The 20,926-nt window shown below is 45.5% G+C and overlaps 1 protein-coding gene across 11 annotated transcripts in view; it reads left to right on the top strand.

Moving 5' to 3' along the window:
* The first annotated feature begins 4,485 nt into the window (after positions 1–4,485).
* The window catches only part of RBFOX2 (RNA binding fox-1 homolog 2), a 275,598-nt gene continuing 259,157 nt past the window's right edge, over positions 4,486–20,926 (top strand). For all 11 annotated transcript variants that reach the window (XR_005365632.1, XM_038550702.1, XM_038550705.1 and 8 more), the window contains exon 1: positions 4,486–4,701. Coding sequence is in view for 10 of the 11 variants with exons in the window: in XM_038550702.1 (XP_038406630.1) it covers positions 4,513–4,701 (189 nt within the window). In the remaining variant the exon portion in view is untranslated. The remainder of the gene's footprint in view (positions 4,702–20,926) is intronic.

A 20,926-nucleotide genomic window follows, 5' to 3' on the forward strand; every position in this document is an offset into this window, starting at 1 on the left:
ATATGCTCCTAGAGCTGCTGGCACATATATTAATCATATTAATAAGGATAATAAGGGGGAATAATAGTAGTAAAGAGGTCTAAGTTACCATTTACTGAGTGTATCTATGAGCCAGGTGTCATGTTAAGTGCTTTGCATGCATTATTTAATGCTCAAAAGAACCCCGGGGGGGGGGGGGGGTGGGAGATACTATTATTATTCTCAGTTTATAGATTATATGAATTGGGAGTTAAGTTTGGCTGCAGGTAGCAACCTGTTCACAGTGGCTTAACCAAACAGGAACTTACTCTGCTCAAATAATAATAAATTAGAGGTAGATGGGCTAAGGGTGCTATGGCAGGTCCATAATATTCTTAGCATGTGGCTTTTGTCACTGTGGAGATAAGACATCTGCTGTTTTCCAATTTGTGTTCCAGGAAGAAGGAAGGGTAAACAGCAAAGGATGAAGGGCAAAGAACCCTTTTTTTTCTTTTTTTTTTTCTTTTTGAGGCTTTGTCTTCTTAGTTGGGAAGGGACACCATCCCTTACCTACATTTCACTGGCCGGAGTGGTGTTACATGGTCACCCTTAGCTAGCAGGAGCCTGAGAATTCAACTTTTTTTTTTTTCTTTCCTTTTTTAAAGCTAAGCAGATTTTTGCTCTGAACAAAGTTGGAGTTCTGCTAGTAAGTAAGGAGAGGAGGATGGATATTGGATTAGGACCTACCATGCTTGTCACAGAAATGAAGAAACTTGGCATCTGAGACGCCAAGGATCTTGTCCAAGTTCAGATATGTGGCCAAGGCAGATGCCAATCTATGTCTGTTTGATACCAGAGACCATATCCTTGACTGCTGTGAGAGAGGACTTCCTTATCATGATGTGTTACAGTTGTCTTTCTGTTTGTTCATCCCTTCTTCCCCAGCATGTGAGCTCCTTGATATCAGGAATCAATTCTGCTCATCTTGGTATCCTAGACTCTTGCCCATATTTGTTAAATGGATAAATGAACAAATGTTAGGACTTTAGTAGTTTCTGCAGCTAAAAATTCTTTCCAGGAAAAGATTCTTTAATTGTCCTCATCCTCTGTAATGTTTTATAATCTGTTTCCAAACAGGTAGCTGTAGACGTATATGCAAGAAATGAATCTGGTCTTTGTGTCACTGTAGGCGCCTCTGGCCTCTTCTACTAGTTACAGGCTTCTAGTCTCTCTCTCCCTAAATGCTTATTTACAGGGCAGGGTCCAATTTCTCTTTGTTCTGTCTGGTCATTCAAACATTCCTATACTACACCACTCTTTTTCTTAGGGACGTGTGTGCTACTTGAATAACACTAATCTCATTTCTTGCTGGGTCATGGAACAGGCCAGGAAGGATCTAGCATCATTTAGATTCCAGTACTTTGGCAAGGCAGGTAGAGAGGGAATGAGAATTTTTAAGAAGCCAGTTTGGAAGGTAAAATTTTCAGAAAGCCAACCACTTGTCCCTATGTTAAAAAAAAAAAAAAAAAAAAAGTTGTTCCACAGGCCATGAAATATCCTAATTTTTCTTCAGAGCTATAACACTTAGTTGGACAGGCTCAAGCCCCATCAGCTGTGGGGGGTATTGCCAATAGGGATCCTTGACTTAGGTTGAGGTTGCCTATCTCAGCTCAAGAACAGGCCATAGGCATTTGGATTTCCAGTTTAATGGAATATTTAATACTGCCCAAGTAGCAGTATTAAGAGATGCTGGGCTTCTCTTTCCAGCCCCGTGGGCCCCTGGCCAGTAGCTTACAATCACTAAACAAATTGGATGATAAATATTTACTGCTTGTTAAGCAGTCACTATATGTTAGGCACTGTGCTAAGTGCTCTATTTTGTCTCATTTAATCCTTAGAACAACATTGCGACTGTTATTGTCATCTTACAAACAAGGAATATAAGGCTTGATGAAAATGATTTGCCCAACACAGCGGTTGCACCAAGGGGTGATTTGGGGAACTCGGTCTGCCTAGCTTAATCTCTAGCAGCCACAAAGAAACTATCTTATGTAAATTAAAAAACCCATAGTAGTGATACTGATAGTCTTTGATCTTGATCATGAACTTTTTTCACTCTCATTTAAAATGTGAATAAAATGATCATGGTAATAGTAATAATAATAATAGCTAACATTGAGTACTTACTTTGGGGCAATTTGTTTGAAGTTCTTAATGTGTGATAACTCCTTTAAGCCTCACAATAATCCCTTGAGGGAGGTACTATTAGTATTCTTAATTTTTGGATGAAGAAAGTGAGGCATAGAGAGGCTAGGCAGTTTTTACAATGCAAACATGACTTATAAGTGGCAGAGCTAAAATTTGGCTATTTTTATTGATGATCTATAACACAGCTTAGGTTAAAAAAAAATGTGCTTGCTCTGAAAACTCTGCTTCAAGACAATCCCTTTAGTCCTCCTTTCCAAGCAATGTGCGGGCCCTAAATCCCTTCTGTATAGAAATTCTTAAGTCATCACTGGCTCAGCATCACAAGCATAGTAGGTGGTGAAGCTTGGATTCAAATTTGTGTTGGTCTGACTCCAAAGCAGGGATCTTTACCACTGTACTATTTCAGAACCGGCCAGATTAAACCCAAGTTCAAAGGACAAATCATAGGCCCAAATGGAAATGACCTTACAAATCATCTAACGTAGGGTTTCTCCACCTCAATATTACTGACATTTTGGGCTGGATAACTGTTCACAGCAGCATATTGCACAGTGTTCCTGGCCTCTCTACCCACTAGATTATCAGGATCACTCCCGTCATCCCTCCGTTGTAACAAACAAATATGTCTCCAGATGTTGACAAATGTCCTGGGACGGAGGAGAAGGGGCAAAATCGCCCTGGTTGCCAACCACTGATCCAAACCATCTCCTCATTTTACAAATGGTGGAGTGGGGGTCCAAAGAGATGAAATAAGTTGGTTAAGCTAGTTAGCAGAATCCAGGTCATTCACAAAGCATCACCATACCCCTATAATGTACAGAGCATAGGTGGAACTCAGAGGAAGTAGATGCCCTCTTGGTCCTTACAGTCTGGTAGGATAGAAAAACTATTGCACATTTATCTCCAATCGCACAAGGCTGAGAAGCAATAAAGTGTTGCACAGACAGCAAGGCGCAGAGGAGGAGAATATGATCTGGTGCCTGAGCTCTGGATCCGCCAGTATTTAGATACAGGACTTAACTAAGCTTTAGGTCCATCATCAATGAAATGGAGATCCTGGTATTTACTCTGCTTATACCAACAGCTTTGAAAGGGTCTGTGGACACCTGGTGCGAACTGTAAAGCTCTCTCTCTTTAAAGACTTTTATTTATTTATTCATGAGAGACACACAGAGAGGGAGAGAGAAAGAGAGAGGCAGAGACACAGGCAGCGGGAGAAGCGGGCTTGCTACGGAGAGCCCGAGGCAGGACTCGATCTTGGGATCCGGGGTCACGCCCTGCGCCGAAGGCAGGCGCTCACCCGCTGAGCCACCCCGGCGTCGCTGTAAAGCTCTTACGGGCACCGGGTGTTATTACGATGACCAGAAAGCGATAACAGTAATTCTTAAAGTGTTTCAGAACCGCAGAGAGCCCTGGAGCGGTGGCTTCATTCCTGGACCTTCCGAGTCGAGATCCCTTTCTTCAGCGAGCCCTCCTCCTCCACGCAGCGCCTCCTTCCCGGCCCGAAACCAAGGCGGCTACCTGGGCGGACTCAGGTCACCGCTCCGCACCGCCCGCCCTCCCGGGCGCTCGGCCCCTCAAGCCCCGCCCCCCGGGCCGTGGCCCCGCCCCCGGCGCAGGCCCCGCCCCCCCCGCGCGGGCCGGCACGCCCGCGGCACGGCGCCTCCAGGACTGGCCGTCGCCCGGGCCGGAGATTCCCGAGCTCCCCCGATCTCCTCCCGGCCTCCCTCGGACGCCCGGAGCGGAGGCGGCGGAGATTGCCGAGGGGCGCTGGCCCCGCCCCCGCCGCCGCCGCCGCCGCCGCCGCTGCCGCCGGCGCCCCCGCCCCGCCACGGCCTCCCGCGCGGGCTGCAGTCCCAGCGCTCGGTCCCTCCCTCCTCCTTTCTCTGCGCCCGCCTTCCCGGGGCTGCCACAGTGGCGGGTCGGCGGCTCCCGGCCAGTCAGCTCGTCCCGGCCCGGCGGGTGGCGAGGGGCGGTGTGAAGGAGCGGGCGCGGGCCGGCGGGCGAGCTCCGTGAGTGCGAGAGGCGGGGCGCGGGGGGCCGGGCCGGGCCGGGCCGGGCCGGGCCGGGGGCGCGTGTGCGAGCGCGGAGCCCCGAGCGCGGAGCCGCGAGCGCCGAGCCGCGAGCCGCCGAGCGCCGAGCGCCGAGCGCCGAGCCCCGAGCCCCGAGCCGCCGAGCCCCGCGCCGCCAGCCGCCGAGGGGCGCCGGGCCCGCGCGCACGCACACGCACGCACGCGGGGGCGGGGAGGCGCGCGCCCGCCTGTCGCGACAGTCGGGGCCGAGGCCCAGGGGGAGGTGGCCTGTCGCGGGTCGCCCGGCTCCCGGAGGCGAGGGGGGCGCGGGCGGATGGCGGAAGGCGCCCAGCCGCAGCAGCCGCCGCAGCTCGGGCCCGGCGCCGCTGCCCGGGGGATGAAGCGGGAGTCGGAGCTGGAGCTGCCGGTGCCCGGAGGGGGAGGAGACGGAGCCGAGCCCGGCCTGAGCAAGCGGCCGCGCACCGAGGAGGCGGCGGCCGACGGCGGCGGCGGCGGGATGCAGGTGACCGCGCGGGACGGCGCCCCGGGACGGCGGGGCCGGGACGGCGGGGCGCGGGGGGCCGCGTGGAGGTGGGAGGCGGCCGGCGGGGCCTGCGGCGGCGGGGCGGGGCGGGGCGGGGGTGCGGGGGGTGCGGGGCCCGGCGGCCGAGCGGGTTCTGGCGGGGATCGAGGCGGGTTCCATGTCTCGGCCCCTTCCCGGGCTCCTCGGGCTGCAGTGGGAGCCGGGGGTCCTGGCTCAGTTGCCCAGGGGGCCGCCGCGGGGCGTCGAGGGCCGGGCAGCCTCCCGACAAGTAGCTCTCGGGCAGCGCTCGGCGCACGCGGGCCGGGGCCGGGGCCGGGGCCGGGGCCGGGGCCGGGGCAGGGCCGCGGAGGCGACCAGGCTCCTCGAGGGCCCGGGGATGCGGCTCAGCTCGTGGGCGGCGAGAGGCGCGGGCAGCCGGGCGGTGGGTGGGCACCGTGCCGCCGGGGTCCGCAGCCCCGAGCCGAGCGCGCCCGCCTCGCCCCGCCTCGCCCCGCCCCGCCTCGCCCCGCCTCGCCACGCCAGTCGCTTCCTGCGCGGGCGAGGACCCCCGGCCGCTGCCCAACGTCCCGGGGCGCCGGACAAGACTCCTAGGGCCGTTGGGAGACCGGGTTCGGAGTTGTGGACTCAAGGACAAGCTGGCTGATCGCGGAGGGAGCGGGAAACGTAGTGGTGTCAGTTGACTCCGTAGTTCCAGCAAGAGCTGAAGCCTTCGGACCTTTTAGGATCTGGTCTCTGTTCTGAATACACTCGCTGTGAAATGGTGGAGCTCACCTACCCGTTGTTTACACATCTGCCTAATTCTCTTAGAATCATAGAATGTTAGAGATGGAAGGGACCAGAGACATCATCTTTTCCAGAAGTTCTTGACCTGGATGGGCTCGGAAGACTCTTAGGCAGAACAGTTTACGTGCACTTTTTGGTGTGTGCGGGGGAAGTCAATAGTTTTCCTCTTTGTGTGTTTTTTTTTTTTTTTTTGGGGGGGGGGGAGTGTCCAAGCCTCAAAATGTTTTAGCCACCACATTTTGTAGATGGGGAGTCAGAGGTCCAGAGAAGACTAGTGACTTGCCTAAGGCCACCCAGTTAGCTTGTAGCAAAACTAGAACTAGAAGCCTCCTCTTCTAATTCCTATTCCTGTGCTCTCTCCATTACACCACTCTTGGAAATCCCTGCAGTGCTAAAAGACTTCCTGTGCTCTGCTCCCTGCTTTTCAAGGCTCTGCCTGACTTCCTGTGTTAGAGACCGAGCTGTATTTGAGCCTGGCATGTTTGCTGTGTGCTTACGGGTCTCCTCTGCAGAGGCCGCTCAGTTACTTGTGTTGATTTGGATAAAGTGACCCTCTTGCTGTTTGTTTTTGAATTCTTTTGTTTTGTTTGCCTGCTTTTGTTCTCCATCAGAACTGTGTCAGGCAGAGGGATTGTGAGAAGTAAAAGCTCAGGGCCATGGAAAAAATATCAAGGAACGTGGGGAGACTTCAGGTGAGGTGGATTAACGTGAGCTCATCAGAAGGGGTGACTGGATGTGGGTGCTGGTGAGCACCGCCTCCGCTTGGTGTGTGCCTACATTCGTGTGGGTCTGTATTCATTCATTGTTTCTGTCAATCACTGTTAACTCTAAGGCTCCCCCCTCCCTTTCCTCTCCTTTCCCCGTGGGGCCCATTATTTGCTGGTTGGCTTCAAACTGGCTAAGGATAGTAGTATCTGGAAATGGAGCATCACATAGGGACTTTGGAGTATGCAGAGGAAGGAGTTGGATTAGACTCTTTGGGTACAAATGGGCAACTTAGAACTATCACACAGAGAATCTTTTTTTCACTCTGTGCATTTGTGGATCTTTATTTTTCAGGTCATGCATTATCATTGCTGTAGTTCTGACACACCATGTCACACAGGTGTTCAGATCATCATTAATCTAGCCCTCTGCCTTCAACTAGCTGTACACTTCGGGAAAATCCCTGCTTTTTTTTGGGGGGGGGGGCTCTGTGTCCTTAGTTGTAAAAGAAAAGGCTTGTACATGATGATTTCTAAATTATCTCTTAAAAAAAAAAAAAGGGCATCAGATTCCTTGACCTGAAGGTGTACTTGGTGTTTCTAGTCTGGGTGGAGAAGACAAAACTGGGTGACAAAAAAAAAAAGAGTGCACGTGTGTGGGTGTATGTGTGGTTTTGTGTGTATGTGTGTAAGTTTCAGAGGAACAGGAGCAGAGATACCCTAGAGTGGATGCATGTTACAAGTCATTGCATAATTTAGAGCCAAAGTATGCAGAGGATTTGTGCTAGATGAAGGGGAAGGTCATTCCTGCTGAAATGGTCAAGGGAGGCTTTATGGGAAGGCTGAAATTTGAGGTATAATCTGAGTAAAGGAGAAGTAATGTTCCTGAAAAGATAGAATCTAACACTCAGTGACCCACACTTGTAGCACTTTGCTATATCATTGTGATAATAATAATAATTATTATTATTTATTTATTTATTTTTAAAAATTTTTTTATTTATTTATGACAGTCACAGAGAGAGAGAGAGAGAGAGAGAGAGGCAGAGACACAGGCAGAGAGAGAAGCAGGCTCCATGCACCGGGAGCCCGACGTGGGATTCGATCCCGCATCTCCAGGATCGCACCCTAGGCCAAAGGCAGGCGCCAAACCGCTGCGCCACCCAGGGATCCCCTAATAATTATTATTTAATACTCATTTAGCTAATATTGATATTTAATACTCATTTAACTAATGTTTATTGAGCAGCTGCTATGTGCCAGGCTCTTTTTTAGAGCCTAGGACACACGGCAATAAACAAAGACTCTGCTCTCATGTAATAATAATCTCGTGGAAAGAGACAGTAAACAAATCAACAACTGTTATTATGGGGTGGTAAGTGCCAAATAGTAAAATAAAGCAGAGGGAGGGATGGAGAGTGAAGAAGATGGTCAGGGAAGGCCTCTCTGATAGGTGGGTTTAGAATGAAGTGAAGGGAGGGGATGGACCATTCAGATACTTGATGGGAAGGGGTCCAGGTGGAGGAACTGTGGGTGCAGGGCCATTGAGAAAGAAGTGCACTTGAGAAGAAGAGGCGAGTGGAGCTGGAGCAGGAGGAGCAGGGGAAAGGTAGTCTTAGAAGGTGATTGTGGCTGTGTGGAAATGCCTATAGGCCCAATACAGATACACACTTAAAAAACCTAGAGTAGGGATCCCTGGGTGGCGCAGCGGTTTGGCGCCTGCCTTTGGCCCAGGGCGCGATCCTGGAGACCCGGGATCGAATCCCACGTCTGGCTCCCGGTGCATGGAGCCTGCTTCTCCCTCTGCCTGTGTCTGTGCCTTCTCTCTCTCTCTCTGTGACTATCATAAATTAAAAAAAAAAAAAAAAAAAAAAAACCTAGAGTAGGGATCCCTGGGTGGCGCAGCGGTTTGGCGCCTGCCTTTGGCCCTGGGCGCGATCCTGGAGGCCTGGGATCGAATCCCACGTCGGGCTCCTGGTGCATGGAGCCTGCTTCTCCCTCTGCCTGTGTCTCTGCCTCTCTCTCTCTCTCTCTGTGACTATCATGAATAAATAAATAAAATTAAAAAAAAAAAAAACCTAGAGTAGCCAACCCTTTTAGTATATGGTGTATGTGAAAAAAATAGTATATTTTTTTTCTTATAGTTTAACACAAATGGAATTTTTCTGAGGCCATATCTTGAGCCATAGCTCCTTCCAGGAAGCCTTACCTCATGACTTAGTTCACACCAGTCAGGCTCTCCTCTGGCCTCCTGTTGCATTGATGCTTAATTATGCATCATCTTGTGTTGTCCCTTGTTTTATTCTTATTTCCCTAGTGAGACTGTAAGCTTCTAGAAGACGGGAACTATATTTTCTTTGTTCTATCTTTTGTTTTGGGTACATAGTAAGTGCTCGGCGCCTTGTGAAGTTGAAATTTATGTTTTACTAATGATTAAGGGATGGAAAAAGTCATGGAATTCAGAGGTGAGAGTTCGTTTATGAAATTCCTGAATCTTCTGAGTGTCAAAGGATTATTATTATTATTATTATTATTATTATTTATTTTTTTTTTTTTTTAAAGAAAGAAGTCCTTTACTGGGGTTAAATTTCCAAGGCTGCTTACTAAATGTAACTACAACTTGAGGCTGTAGATTCCAAAGCTGGACTCTGTTGAGTTACGGCCAGGAAGCTTTGGGAGTAAATCATTACTTCCCAAAGTGGGGTAGAGAGGACATGAGAGAGCCTGTGGTGCTTATGTTATAATCATTCTGCTAAGTAGGAACCATGAGGGAGAGAGGAAGGATTGTACTTTTCAAGGGCAGTTTTCAGAAGCTTTATGTGGACAGAAGAGGAGTTAGTACAGCTCTGGAAACAGTATAGGAATAGAGAACCCTGAGGGGGGGTGGGGGGAGGGAAGAGACATTCAACCTGAAAATTGAAATGTGATTTGAGAAATGTGGTTAGTCGTTAAAGAGGGTGCTGGAAATACTGTACTCCAGCCTGGTGGAAAGCTAAATGAGTTACGGGTATAGGTATAGGTATATCATTTCACTATGTAAGCAAGTCTGATATGTGTGAAACTTGGGCTTTATAAAACATACTGGTGAGTGAATGCTTTCGGTCAGCTCTTGTAGTGACTGTAAACAATCTGACGAACAAAAATACAGTTTTGTGTAACTTTCTAGGAATTTAGCTGCTGTATAAATAAGGCAAGGAGCACCTTAATTATTTCTGACAGCTTTCAGCAAAATTCTTTATGTCAGTAAAATATTGGTGTGTGATTATTATATGGCCAGCTAACTGCTTCTGACCATTGAATCATAAATCTGGTATAGTGAAATGGACTTGGCCGTTGTTCATATTAGTGGTTGATTCTGGTAGTAGGAAAGCTTTCTTCCTGGTCTTAGGGCAGGGGTTCCAGGTAGCCTATGATTGCTATGTGTTGCTACATCCCTTGTAATAGTCTGTCTTTCTATTTGCTTGTTTCTGGGTTTCTTTTCTCCTAGGTGGATGTCTCATTGGACTTCTGTTGGGTGTTTGCTGCTGATGCTGTACATGGTGCTACCATATGAGTAGAGCTATAAAAATAATGTGCTTTCTTTTTTTTTTTTTAATATTTATTTCTTAGAGAGACGGCACTAGAGCACTGGTGGGGGCAGAGGGAAAGGAGAGGCAAGCTTCCCGCTGAGCAGAGAGCCTGCCGTGGGGCTCCATCCCAGAACACTGGGATCATGACCCAAGCCATAGGCAGACGCTTCACCAGCTGAGCCACCCAGGTGCTCCAATAATGTGCTTTTCTTCCCAGTAATTTCATGATTGATGTCTCACAGAAATTGAATTTTTCATTTCTCCTTGTCTTAGTCTCCTCAAACACCATAACAAAATAACCAAAGTCTGGGTGGCTTAAACAACAGAAATTTATTTCTTAAAATTTTGAAGGCTAGAAGTCCAAGATCAGGGTGCTGGCAGATTTGCTATCTGTTGAGGGGCTCTCTTCCTGGCTTCTTGCTGTGCTCACATGGCCTTTTCTGGATGTATGCTCCTGGACACAGAGAGATCTCTTTTCTTCCTCTTCTTATAAGGGTACTAATCCTGTCATGGGGGTCCTACCCTTGATACCAACACCCTATCACCTCCCAAAGGCCCCTTCTCCTGCCCAAATACCATCACACTGTCGGCTAGAGCTTCAACATAATAATTTTGCAGGGCCACAGACATTCGGCCAATAATACACAAGAGCCACGAATACTGTAGATGGAGAAACTGAGGCACAGTCACTTTAAAAATTACTGATTGTTTTCAAGCCACACAATGAAGCCTGTGAACGTAACACATGGAATGTCTTTGAGAAGGAGAAGGACAGATCTGCATTCAAAGTAGGACTATTCTTTAGGGTGACTCACGAGATTAGCCTGAGTCGAATTTGTCTCCCAACTCCCTCTCCTATTTTGTAGCTACCTTGTCATGTTTTTTTCTCTCTCACTCTGACATGTGAACACAACAGAAGCTAACTAGAGATTTAACTTTCATTTTGGTATAAAACAGACTGGTGCAGACAGGCCTCAAGATTACAGGATTGGGGAGAAACACTCACGACACCACTTCGTGTAAACAAGAATGTTGCCAGCACAGCTCCAGTTTGACATCTCTCAGGCCGTCAGTTTGATGCCAGGCTTTCATAATTTGTGGAAACAGTAAAGACAGTCATTTTAGTGAATGGCTTTGCTTGAATTTTTGTTGATATGCATTTGTAAAGCATAGTAAACGCCTTTATTCTGGTGCCTATGCGTACTTCCTTCAAAGACCGGAGGGAAGAGCATCAGGGATGATGGGAAGGAAATGGCAGTAATTGGATGAGCAAACAGATGGAGTGAGGGATGGCAAGTGCACTCGGTGTTTTAGGTGGCCCCTAGGAGTATTGAATTTCTTATTCTTCTCCCCTACAGCCCCAGTACAAGCAGGCAGCTTACATGGCTAAGGTTTCATTATCTAATCCATCACAGATCAGCTTGAATAAACCCATTGGTTGGCGCTGATCTAGTTAGGAGGGTAGTGCAAAGCTGCTTGAGCCACGGTTGGGTCAAATCGGATCAGAACTGCCATGTGAATCCTGGACATATTTCTGTAATTTGGGTGGGTAAAGTCGTTTGGGAAATCACTTACTCAGGAGAGAGCACAAGTGAGCTATCAGCCATGAGTTTTTTTCAGATGTTGTCATAGGGACTCTGAGGGGAAAGTTATAGAGGATTTGATATATTTCTCTGGAGTATAGCCAAGTTGCTTTGATTATTTGAGTCTGAACATTTTTGGGTCACTAATGCTCACTAATAATCTTTTTTAGAATCACTTAAGGATTCCAGTTGTGATCACTTAATTATGACTATTTTGAGTGAATCTGGCATCGATCTGACATTGTACGGTATGGGTCCCCTCTCAGTTTTAAAGAGGAAATGTTGTTACTACTATTATTATGATCAACCTTAATGTATACAATTATATCTAATATCTGTGTATATTTGAAGTATAGGGTAGTGAAAGAAACACTATTTAGAGTTTCTCATTTTTGGGTTTGACTCCTGGCTCTTCCACTTAGCAGACGAATGACCTTTGGTAAGATGTCTAACATCTGAGCTTCTGATTACACATCTGTGAACTAGGAGAATTAATACATACTCTAATGAGCTGCCGTAATGAGTAACTGAGATGATTTAAAGTGTCTAAAGCCCAGCAGTAACTGTTTATCCCTTGCCTCCCTTATAACATGCTGTACAGCACTCTGAGTTCCTGCTTACTGCTTGATCAGCATGGAGTGGTTAATGCGTTTCTGATTGATTAAGTGTCAGAGTTGGGGACTACTAGAGATGAACAGTGTGTTGAACTGAATTTGCTCGTCATCTGGGTGGAGGAGGTGAATGGGCCTGGTTGTTGTGGGCTTTCTAGTTAGAGGAGGAAGAGGAGAGGTTTGCTTCTTTGCTAAGCACTAAAAGAGCTAGTGAGTTATCACAATGCCTGCACTGAGCATGTGGACATTTCCTGGAACCTGTAAGATCTCTCCTGGGAATGTGCCTGACATATGTGCTGGCTGTTTGGATGGTACCGGGGATGCAGGAGTAGGTGAAAATGTCGGTTGTGTTGCAAAAGGTACAGGGTTTGCTAGTTAAAGTATATTACATCAAATAGATGGCGCTTTTTGCTCTCATTCTGGTTTGTGGAAATAGAGCTGGGATGCCTTTGTCTCTTGTGGTCTCTTCCAACCTGCCTGCAGCCTACTAAGAATCATCCACCTAAAAGAGCTTAAAAACCCTTGATAACTCATCTTGGACTTCCAGATAAAGTCCATTCTCTCCCTTGGGCTCCTTCTGGCCTAATTTCTGCCTGTCTTTTGTAGCCTCATCGAATTTTCTGCAGTCTACTCCTGAGTCTGTGTTACTGGGCTTCTAGTTTTCTAAGCATGCTGTGCCACGTGGGCTCATTCATACATCTGTGCTTTGGTTTCTGTTTTTTCTACCTGACATTCTTGCCTCAACGTCTCTCTCTCTCTCTCATCTGTAAGGCTTAGTCTTCAAGAGTCAGTTGGGTTATTGACTCCTCCAGGCTGCCTTTTGTGTCTGCTCCCATCCCCTCCTGCATTCCTGCCAGTTTCTAAAACTCTGGGTCCATAGCTCTTTCAGGACATTTTGCTTTACCATTTGTTCAAATGTCTGCCGGTCCACCAATACTCAAGGGATCCTTTGGGATCCGTAGGATTTAGCGCTGTGTCTGTGACCCAGTAGTCAAGAAACTATCATTCTTGTTGAATTGAACTTGGTCTTTCTGATCCTCAGTAGGGCCTGCAGATGGCTTTAATTGTTTCTCCAGATTTTCCCTGGGGGGTCTGGCTCTTGGTCTGCTTTCCAGCTCTTGTGAAGACTGGGTGTTGTGGGATTTGTGAATAGTACCTGATCTTTCCATTGATATCAGGGTTAAAGGTGAGAAAGGGGTCTTTGAAAACAGAAGCTGGTGTGGAATTTAACTGTTGAATGTGTTGGGTGGGCATGGCAACCTAATGTTTAGTTTCCTGTGCTCAGATATTAATTGAGTGCACATGTGTATGTGTAAAAAGCACCTTTGTGATGGTGTGGTTAAGGAAAAGAGAGGAACCACACAAGTGAGGAGCAATTAGAGCTAACCTGTTCCGGTTCATTGGAGTAGTCTGTTGATCTGCCTTTTACAGTGCTGCTGAGAGATTCTGGAGTGTTGCAGTTCAGAGATATTGCCACCATTTGGGACTAAGCCCATTTGATCAACTGTGGACCTTAACCTTTCCCTTCTCAACCAATGAATTTCATAAGCTATTACAGCTTTTTTTTGTGGATATGGGAAAAATACCAACTGAGACACCTTACAAAATGCCTGCTGTTTTTCAGATCACTCATTGGATGTGCTTGAAAACGAGGAAGCTTGATACAGTTCTTTTAAACCACAACCTTGGAAACAGACTCATAAATTTATTTTACAGGAATCATCTCTCCTTGTCCCTTGTTCTCCCTGCCTCCTTCCCTGTCAGCTTCTGATTGGTGCTTCTGTCTGTCTAATCCTTGCCTGTTCTCCAGCCTTGAGACTTCTCTTACTAGTTTAGTTGGGGCCCCTTTACAGGTGACTGGATATACTTTATAATGTCTCTGGCTTTTTGCATTCTGAGGTAAGCAGGTTCTAAGAAGGGAATGAAAGGGAGAGTGCCCAGTAATATCACTTCCTTCTGACGTGTCCTGCACATACGTGGCATCCAGAAATTTCAGCTGGGGATTCCAGGCATGCGACACATGATAAATATTGCTTATGAAGTAGATGACAATTTTGAATTGCTAAATGATAATGGTTGAGTAACTGCTTAGAAACTCATCTTCCCAAGGGTGGAAACAGCCTTTGAAGTTTAGACTTCCCATAATACTTGGGTGTGTTCAACCATAATACTTGGGTTTTTTAGGGATCTAAGTCCTCAGATAATACCTTGGTATGTGGGATTTTTCCCATGTGAAGGCTGGTTCCTTGGTTTCTCCTCTGCTGAGGAAAAGAGATTTTGCACTGAGTATTGGATATTTTATTCCAGGCATGTGGTTTCTGAGGAGGCATACTGTTTATTTTTCTTTTTGGCTGAATTGATTTTGTCGGATCCTAATCATAAATATCACAGCAAGGCATGATTTATCATGAAGGATGGGCAAAGTTGTTATGGGAATCTCTTAGTGATGGGGTTTTACTAGGGGAGGTGGTGGGTGGTGGGCAGAAATGCTACTAGTAGAACTAGAGGAAGTGCAGACCTGGACACTCTGGAGTTTGAATGTGGGCCCCAGCTACTGCTTGAGTTGGAACACTTTTGGAGCAGAGGCTCATGGGAAGTTCTTCCATTTGCTTTATTTTGAGCAGGTTTTTCCTCTGCATATTGGCAGCTGTTGGGAGGAGGGGGTGTTAATTGCTGCCAGCCAGAATGATTTCCAAAACAGACCTGTGTGGATTTCATTTAGGGCCTTACTTCGGGGTATGTGGTTTGTCCTGAGTCAGGAGGACTTTGGTTCCATTTTCCTGGAAGTTGGTGGGCTTCCATGAGCCTGCTTTATTTATCTTGGATGGTTAGGCAAGTAGAAAAGCAGCTGCATAGTTAGCCCTTGTGCATGGAGCTTAGTTTCATAGGTCATATTCCCCTGGGGATTTTTATACAGTTACATTTACAGCCTTAAGTTTTATTTTCCTTTCTTTTCCTTCTGCAGTTCAGTACTCCACAAAAATTCTGAGGTGGGTGGGTAATAATTTCGGGTTAAAAAAAAAGTAAAAACAATTTTTTTGGGTAAAGGGCAGGAATTGTTTCTTAGTCCCCCCAACCCAGTCCTTTACAAAAGAGTCTGCAGATGGGATTGCTTATCCCCTACTCAGACTGTCTTGTCCCCTAATGTGCTGAATATGTGGCTTTGACAGCTTTCACCTGCTATTTCTTGGTTTCCAGGGGATGGGATGGTGGGATTGTGCGATTTCAAAGCAAAACCTGGCAAAATTGGAAGACGTTTTGTAGTGGTTCCCAGCGTCCACAAAGCTTAACTCATTGGTTTGCACCTCATACAGACTGGCAGGAACACTGTCCCTGTCAATAGCCGGCACAATGGGTTTGAGGACTTTGTTGGAACTTCAGGAAGTCTCCACAATGGCTGCCTCTCACAGTGGGAGCTTTGGCAAGGCTTACTGGGAGTTGGTAGGGCCTGTTTTGAAAGCTTGTCTCTGGTCTTAACACTGCTGTGTATCTCTGTGAGAAAGCCAGGGCAGACTTGTTTGAAGAATGGGGAGAGGTGCTACGCAGCTGTCACCGATGTGGGCCATTTTATATATGTCAGTCTGTGCCATCCCGACATGCAGGGCTTGCTGTGTGTTTTGTGTGTTGTATTAATATTTGAGGTCATAGTCTGACTTGTGACTTTGAGTAAGTTGATTTGGCTGATTTTGATATCATCCTGGACTTTGAAGTGTTGCTGGTCATATTTAAAAGGTCTATGTGGGGGCTTAGAAGTTACTCTATCTATACTGCTTATATGCATTATAGACATATTTTTTGATTCCTCTACTTGGTGTTATAGGTCTCTAGCTGCTTGTTGTGATTCCAAATAGATCTTTTTGCTGCAGCGTTTTTGCTTTGATCTGTGTTTTACAGCGTTGGAGATCCATTGGTTAACTTTGGAATTTTGCATACATACAGCAGAAGTCTTTCAGAAAGGTGCTTATCATGGACCATTAGTGATTTTTGTCAGCTGTGTAAAAATGCTGTGATGAACAGATACCCATGTTATCTGTGTGTATGTGCAGTTTTCCTTTATGCTTACTTCACATTTCTGTTTCTCTAGGAGTAGTTTGGATAAGTGTTATCCTTCTTGGGAAGCCTCTTTCAGGAAACCTTTGTGTTTTTTTCTTGGGCTTGTGTAGGGACCATTTACCCTTACTGAATTTGAGCTTCACTATGAATTGTTTTTTCAGTGTTAGTTTTAGGCAAATAGTAAATACTTGTTTGGCTTAACCTTATCCTAGAGTTTGAAGAAACCTAAACAACTTGTCAACTATACTTCAGTTAAAAAAAAAGTATTAATTCCAATATAAGAGAAAAGCCTAACTGGTCCAGTATCCTGTTTTAGGTGAGGAACTTGTAATTCAGAGTGTCCCAAGCTGTTTTCCATTGATTGCTCTTTGAGACATGGGAGATAGGTGTCATTGTGCTGAGAAGAGGAGAATCAAGTAACTTTGGAATAGAGTTAAACAAAATTTGAACTATCACATTTTAATTTTCACAAGCAGATGCAGCTCTAAATTTACAAGAATGTATTTATTGAAGAGCTGGGTTCCTCAAGTATTCTGTACCTCTTCATTAAACAAATAACCCCCCGTTGTTGGTTTCTTGTGTTATTCCTCTCCTTTTTTTCCACACAGATGCTAGCAAACTCTCTGCCTGCTTGTTCACACTGCTATTTTCACTGACTACCAGAAGTTATTTTTTGTTTTTTTAAGATTAAAAAAATTATTTTTATTTTTAAATTTTTTATTTTTAAGTAATCTCTACACCCAGCGTGGGGCTGCTTGAACTCACAACTTCGAGATCAAGAGTTGCATGCTCTACTGACAGAGCTAGCCACGTGCCCCAAGGTTAACTTTTTTTTTTTTTTTAAATGTAACACGGTCTAGTAGCGTTTTCATGAATGGGTTCTGGGGTGTGTGTCCTGCTTAAAAAAACTTTTTCCCCACTCCAAGATTATAAATAATGGAATGGGCTTGCAGACAGAGCTGAGGTGGAGCTCTGGCTTTTCCATATCACAGCTGTATGATCTTGGCTAAGTTATTTAAACTTTCTAAGCCTCAGCTTCTTCCCTTGTGAAACATACTATAGGATTAGTGTAAGAATTAAAAGAGATGCTGTAGGGGTGCCTGGGCGGCTCAGTCAGTTAAGCATCTGCCTTTGGTTCAAGGCATGATCCCGGAGTCCTGGGATCGAGCCCTACATCAGGCTCCCTGCTCAGTGGGGAGTCTGCTTCTCCCTCTGCTCCTCACCTTGCTTGTGCTCTCTTGTGTACATTCTCTCTTAAATAAATAAAATCTTAAAAAAAAAAGATGATGTGTATAATGTGCTTTTTATTAGTTCAGGGTATGACATAATAGATGTTCAATATATAATAGCTATTTTTATTATAATTACCAAGCCTTATTTTCTTGTACCCCAATTGTTTTTTTTTTTTTTTTTTAAGATTTATTTATTTTTTAGAGATAGAGAAAGAAAGCATGGGAGGGAGGGGCAGAGGGAGAAGGAGAGAGAGAATTTCAAGTACATTCTCCACTGAGCATGGAGCCGGCCACACATGGGGCTTGATCCCAGGACCCTGAGATGACCTGAGCCGGAATGAAGAGTCAGATGTTTAACTGACAGAGCCACCCAGGCTCCCCTGGACTTTCTTTAAAAGCAGGAACAGTCTCTTAGTCTTTGTATCTCTGGCTTCTCCATAACTGTCAGAGAGGTATTATAATAAAAACCCTGTGAGTATTTGTTGAAAAAATAAATCAGTCTTTATAGGAATTTGTAAAAGTCTTTCTAATAATTTTTGTTGCTTTTTCTGTAATCGCCGTCTCTGGATTTGGAGCTTGGTGACTAAGATTGCATGTAATATACAATAATTAAGTTTGTATTATGTTTTATAGTTTATAAAATGCTTTGATACAGTTCTTGTTTATTCCCTACAACCAACCCAAAAGATAGATGATTCTTTTTCCCATTTTTCAGATGGCAAAGATAAACTTCTCTAAGCTCATGACTAGGAAGCAGCCAGACTGATGCTTCTGCCAGCTTTAATGGCTCTTTATTCAGTGCCTGTTCTTTGGGCCTTGTGCCCCTAAGACCGAAGGGTATGATTGAGAAAGATTGAATAGTAAACATGAACTTCAGTGTTTTCATGAGACATATATTTAATATTGAAAGCATTTTGTCCATTACCTAACAGTTGATTAATGTAGAAGTCAACACTGATCCCCAGTTTCTTTAGTAATTTGCATCTACCCAGTGGGTTTTTTTTCCTTCCAATTTTGCTATTTATTAATGACAAATATTCCACATCCATGATTCTTTCCAGTCAGAAGTTCTTTGAAACAATGCCATTGGCCTTGGCCGGTCAGAGGATGGAGTCATCTGACTCACCCATCCTGTAAATGGCCCCACAGATAGCATAGGTTTTGAACTGGCTGTGGAGCCTGCCTGTGACCTTGTCAGCCTTGCCACGTTCCTCTTGATGGACGTGTGGTCCTTGGTGCCAACCAGGAGTATTTCTGCCGCATGGCACAGACAGGTCCACGAAGTTGCTGGTGTGGGGTCTGCCTGTTGATGGTGTGCCTGCTGCTACTGCACCAAGCACAGAAAGTAGCCTTGTTTTGAATTGGGATTTTGCTAAAATTTAGTGTGTACTTGTATGTGCCAAGCATTGTGTTAGATGCTTCATGTGTTTGTCTCACTTTCCAGTAGTTCATATTTGGGGGAGATTCAGTAGGATAATTAGTTGCTCTGTGTATGGTAATTTGTTATTGTTTGCTTGTTTTTTGCCTCAAAGTATCCCATCTCTAATTTTACTATTGATCAGATAATAGATCAGCAATAGATAAATCAATGGATTGATAATGGTGGGTAGGTATGAAATGAGAGCTGAAGGCATCTGGGAGTTATCTGACCAGCTCCCTGTTTCAGTCAGGTAAGGGAGATGATGTGCTCACTTCAGTTATTTCAGGCTCAGAGAGCGTGTATAACAGTGAGCAGTAGGCTCAAACCTTTGGCTTTAGGTCTAAGTAGAATCTTTCATTTCTTAGTCTTTCTTAGTATCCTGCTATGGTTTCTCTGAGGGTTTCTTATGTGGAGTCGTCTTCCCTGCCCCCCACTTACCATTTATTTTTTAAGCATATAATCACATGGTGAATGATTAAAAATACACAAAAAAGTAAAAAGTCTCTGCCTTTCCCCAACTACCTAGTTTTCTCCTTGGAGGGAACCAGCATGGTTAGTTGTCTGAGTATCCTTTCAGAAGTAGTACCTAGATAGTATTTTCTCTATTCCCTTTCAAAATCTCAAATGGTTATTAATATGCATATTTTCTATACTTTGCTTTCCTCTGTATTTGGAGATCATAGCAGTGTGTAGATTTTTTAAAAAAATTTGTTAGGTTTCTGGAATTAGGATCTATCTATCATGGGCTACTGAGATAGCTATGTCTAAACGTCTCTGAAAAAAAATAAAAAAATAAACGTCTCTGGTAGGGATGACCCTGATTGGCATAGGACCTCATAAAGTGGGAGTCTGCATTTCATGGAATCACAGAGTCAGAGACCTAATTTTCATTCTTTTTTTTTAATGTTTCAGGTTTTTATTTTCGGAGACCTAATCTGCATCTCAATTCTTTTATGTGAATGCCCTACAGATCTCTGACTGATGATACCTTTGAAGATGTTTGGGCAAAAGATAGGCATCCTCAGCCTACCCCTGTCCCAGTCAGCTGCTCCTGACCCTGTCTTTTTGTGCAAGAAGGGCCCTTGGTTCAGATATCCTATTTGTCATTGAGTTAGTAATGATACTCAGGATCTGCCTTGAGTCATTGCACATAGTATCTTACTGGAATGTGATTTTATTCAGTATGACATCTTCTATACCAGACACATCTATACCAGACACACAGAATGTCCAGTTTATTTTGATTGAATGTCATTGCTGTCAGGAGGCAGTTCAGTGAACCAAGTCTGGTGTTGAATTGTGAGAAAGGAAGGTTTAGTTCCTAGTAGGTGTTTGTGTCTCAGCAGCCATAATTGTTGTTGGTTTCACTTAACCCCCCTGTGTTTGTGGAAAGCCCAGGACCAAGGGGATACTCTACATCCTTGGGATATGACCACTCTGGCACTGAGACTTGGTGCAGAGTAAATAAATAGATAGGGTTCAACAAACACAGAATATTTTTCTTTTGTTTACTAGACAGTGGATTCTGATTCAGACGTAGCATTAAGGATTGCATGCTTAGGCTTGACTCTAGCTACGTTAACCTTTAGAGATTTCTGCATTTAAAGGTATGAAGTAAAACTGTACTTTTTGGAGTTAGCTTCTGCAGTGGAACTTGGTCTTTACAAAGATATTAGAGAGGAAGTAGCATTTTAGCTGTTTGGAGAATGAGGCCAGTGGGGATGTGTCTTGCACTCTAGATGGATGCTGACCTCCATTATATGGTGATGCTAATCTCACCGAACAGTCCTTATGGTCCCAAGGCTTTGCCATGAGTGAGTGAATCCTGCTCAGTCTTTGGCCCCATGCAGTGAATGGAAGCAGGTGGGGCACCAGATGCTGTGGTGTTTCCCCTATTGCTTCTTCCTTCACACCTGGTGTAAGGTTTCCAGGCATTTGTGCAACTCGATAGCAGAAAGCGCCTGTCTTAGCAGTTGAGAGATGGGTTGGCAGGTGGCTCAAGTTACTCCACGTTCCTGATAACAGCCACTGATCCATGCTGGTGGCTGCCGGGGGGTGGGAGCCGTATTGCCAGTGCCTTCCTCAGCAGGAATGGTGGTGTGGGTCTCTCTGGTGTTTCAGGACTCCCAAGAATGTGCCTAAGGCAGTCTGAGGGGTCTGGCCAACATCTCTAGGGAAATAGTGCAATTTGAGAAGCAGATCTTGCCTTTTGAAGAGATGGGTCTTAGAAAATGGTGACACAGGAACAG

This window comes from Canis lupus, chromosome 10, assembly GCF_011100685.1.
Source record: "Canis lupus familiaris isolate Mischka breed German Shepherd chromosome 10, alternate assembly UU_Cfam_GSD_1.0, whole genome shotgun sequence".
NCBI lineage: Eukaryota > Metazoa > Chordata > Mammalia > Carnivora > Canidae > Canis > Canis lupus.